Consider the following 1,695-nt stretch of genomic DNA (forward strand, 5'->3'; position numbering starts at 1 on the left):
TATTGGTTTGGAGACTAATCTCCTTTGTAATAGACTCTATTCAGTAGTGGAATACATTACGTTATGATCAGAAGACTCACTAATTAACTTACCTTTAAATGTTGCTCCACTAACCCCTGGTGCAGTACTGCTGATATCATCACTGTCACTATCATCATCATTATCTCCTCCCTCTTTGTCTCCTTCTTCATCTTGCTCCTCCTCCTCATTGTCCTCTTGCCCTGGTTGCTGTTTTTCTCCTTCCTGTTCCTGCTGAATGTCTTCCTGTTCATTATCCTCCACCTCTTTCACCTCCAGCTGTTGCTCAATTCCTTCATCCTCATGTTGTAGCTGTTCCCCTTCCTCCTCCTCATTCTCCTCTTGTTGTGGTTGCTGATCTTCCTCTTCCTCCTCTCCTTCCTCTGTGTCTTCATTAACTGATACTATGGGAACACCATTACCTCCTTCACTGGTCCATTCTTCTCCAAGTATACAAACCAAACAAAACTTTTTACGTTGAATGGATCCATATCCACTATCAGAGCTAAACTCACCTCCATCAACTACTGAAAATTGGTAAGGGAGGCTGGGTGTGTCAATTGGAGCTATAGCAAACTTTAAGTATTGTGCAAGATCTGGTTGTCCTGTTAAATCAACACAGTGCTGTATCTCTAGCTTGAGTTGCTTGAGGAGAGGCTTTGAGAGTGATACTGCATACACAGCACTGACTAGGACAGTATTCGGAGGAAACTGGAACCGCCCTCCTAAAAGAGCAACCACTGCTACTTCTACTGTCTCAGAGGGCAGTAAGCTGTCTTCTTGTACTCCAATCCTTAGACCATATTTCTCCCAATTCATCAGTTGAGATTTGTTACTTTGAATACAGAATAGCTTTTTCTCTACTACCTGGACATCACTTAGACATTCCAAATTATCTATGTTTGTATAAAGCAGTCAGTCACACAACAATACTCTTACCCATTGAAGGAATCAGGTAGTTAAACTGTAATCCAATGGAACTAGTCTCTTTGATTTGCTCCCTTTCCTTCATTAGTTTGGCAGTATATCTCTCATTATCAGCAACTTTAGTTTTAAGTTCTAAATATTCTCTCACATTATGTACATGTATATACATTTGATAATCTAACCTTTAGTGATCTGTTTCTCTTTGCAAAATTGTTTCTCTAATTTTTCATTCTCTTCCTCTAATTCAGTTATGTATACATCATTAACAGCAAATTTAGCTTTAAGTTCTAAAATAATTATCCTCTCTTACAATACACATATTGATGACAACTCTAACCTTTAGTGATTTGTTTGTCAATGTGGTATTGTTCCTCTAACCGTCTCTTCTCTTCTTCTGCTTGCTCCTTTTCTTTCTTTGCTTGTTTATTCTCGTCTTCTACTTGTCTCTTCTCTTCTTCTATTTCAGTTATATACACTTCATTATAAGCAACTATATTTCTAAGTTTCTCATTATCTTCTACATTAATAAACTCATTATTATGTACTGATGGTGATCCACTAACCAGTAAGGATCTGTTTCTCTTCTTCTAATTTCTCATTTGCAATAATTAGTTCATTGCCATCAAATTTAGAACCTGAAAAATCGTAACATAGCCAGTCTAACAAATTATTGCAGTATCAATAATGCCAGTCTTGATAATGCTTAGTGACTTAAGGTGGATTTACACTGCAAAGTTAGCGTAAGGTAAG

At 37.5% G+C, this 1,695-nt stretch overlaps 1 protein-coding gene across 1 annotated transcript in view; it reads right to left on the reverse strand.

The window, feature by feature from the left end:
• Positions 1-92: 92 nt before the first annotated feature.
• Positions 93-1,695, reverse strand: part of LOC109589443 (glutamic acid-rich protein-like) — a gene marked incomplete at its 3' end in the record, with an annotated part of 5,851 nt that continues 4,248 nt past the window's right edge. Inside the window, exons 4-9 of the mRNA XM_020005528.1 lie at positions 1,509-1,580; positions 1,283-1,462; positions 1,128-1,232; positions 958-1,077; positions 855-885; positions 93-811 (exon numbers count right to left, since the gene is read on the reverse strand). Of these exons, the coding sequence (XP_019861087.1) occupies positions 93-811; positions 855-885; positions 958-1,077; positions 1,128-1,232; positions 1,283-1,462; positions 1,509-1,580 (1,227 nt within the window). The remainder of the gene's footprint in view (positions 812-854; positions 886-957; positions 1,078-1,127; positions 1,233-1,282; positions 1,463-1,508; positions 1,581-1,695) is intronic.

Source organism: Amphimedon queenslandica, unplaced genomic scaffold (assembly GCF_000090795.2).
Source record: "Amphimedon queenslandica unplaced genomic scaffold, v1.1 AMPQUscaffold_11315, whole genome shotgun sequence".
NCBI lineage: Eukaryota > Metazoa > Porifera > Demospongiae > Haplosclerida > Niphatidae > Amphimedon > Amphimedon queenslandica.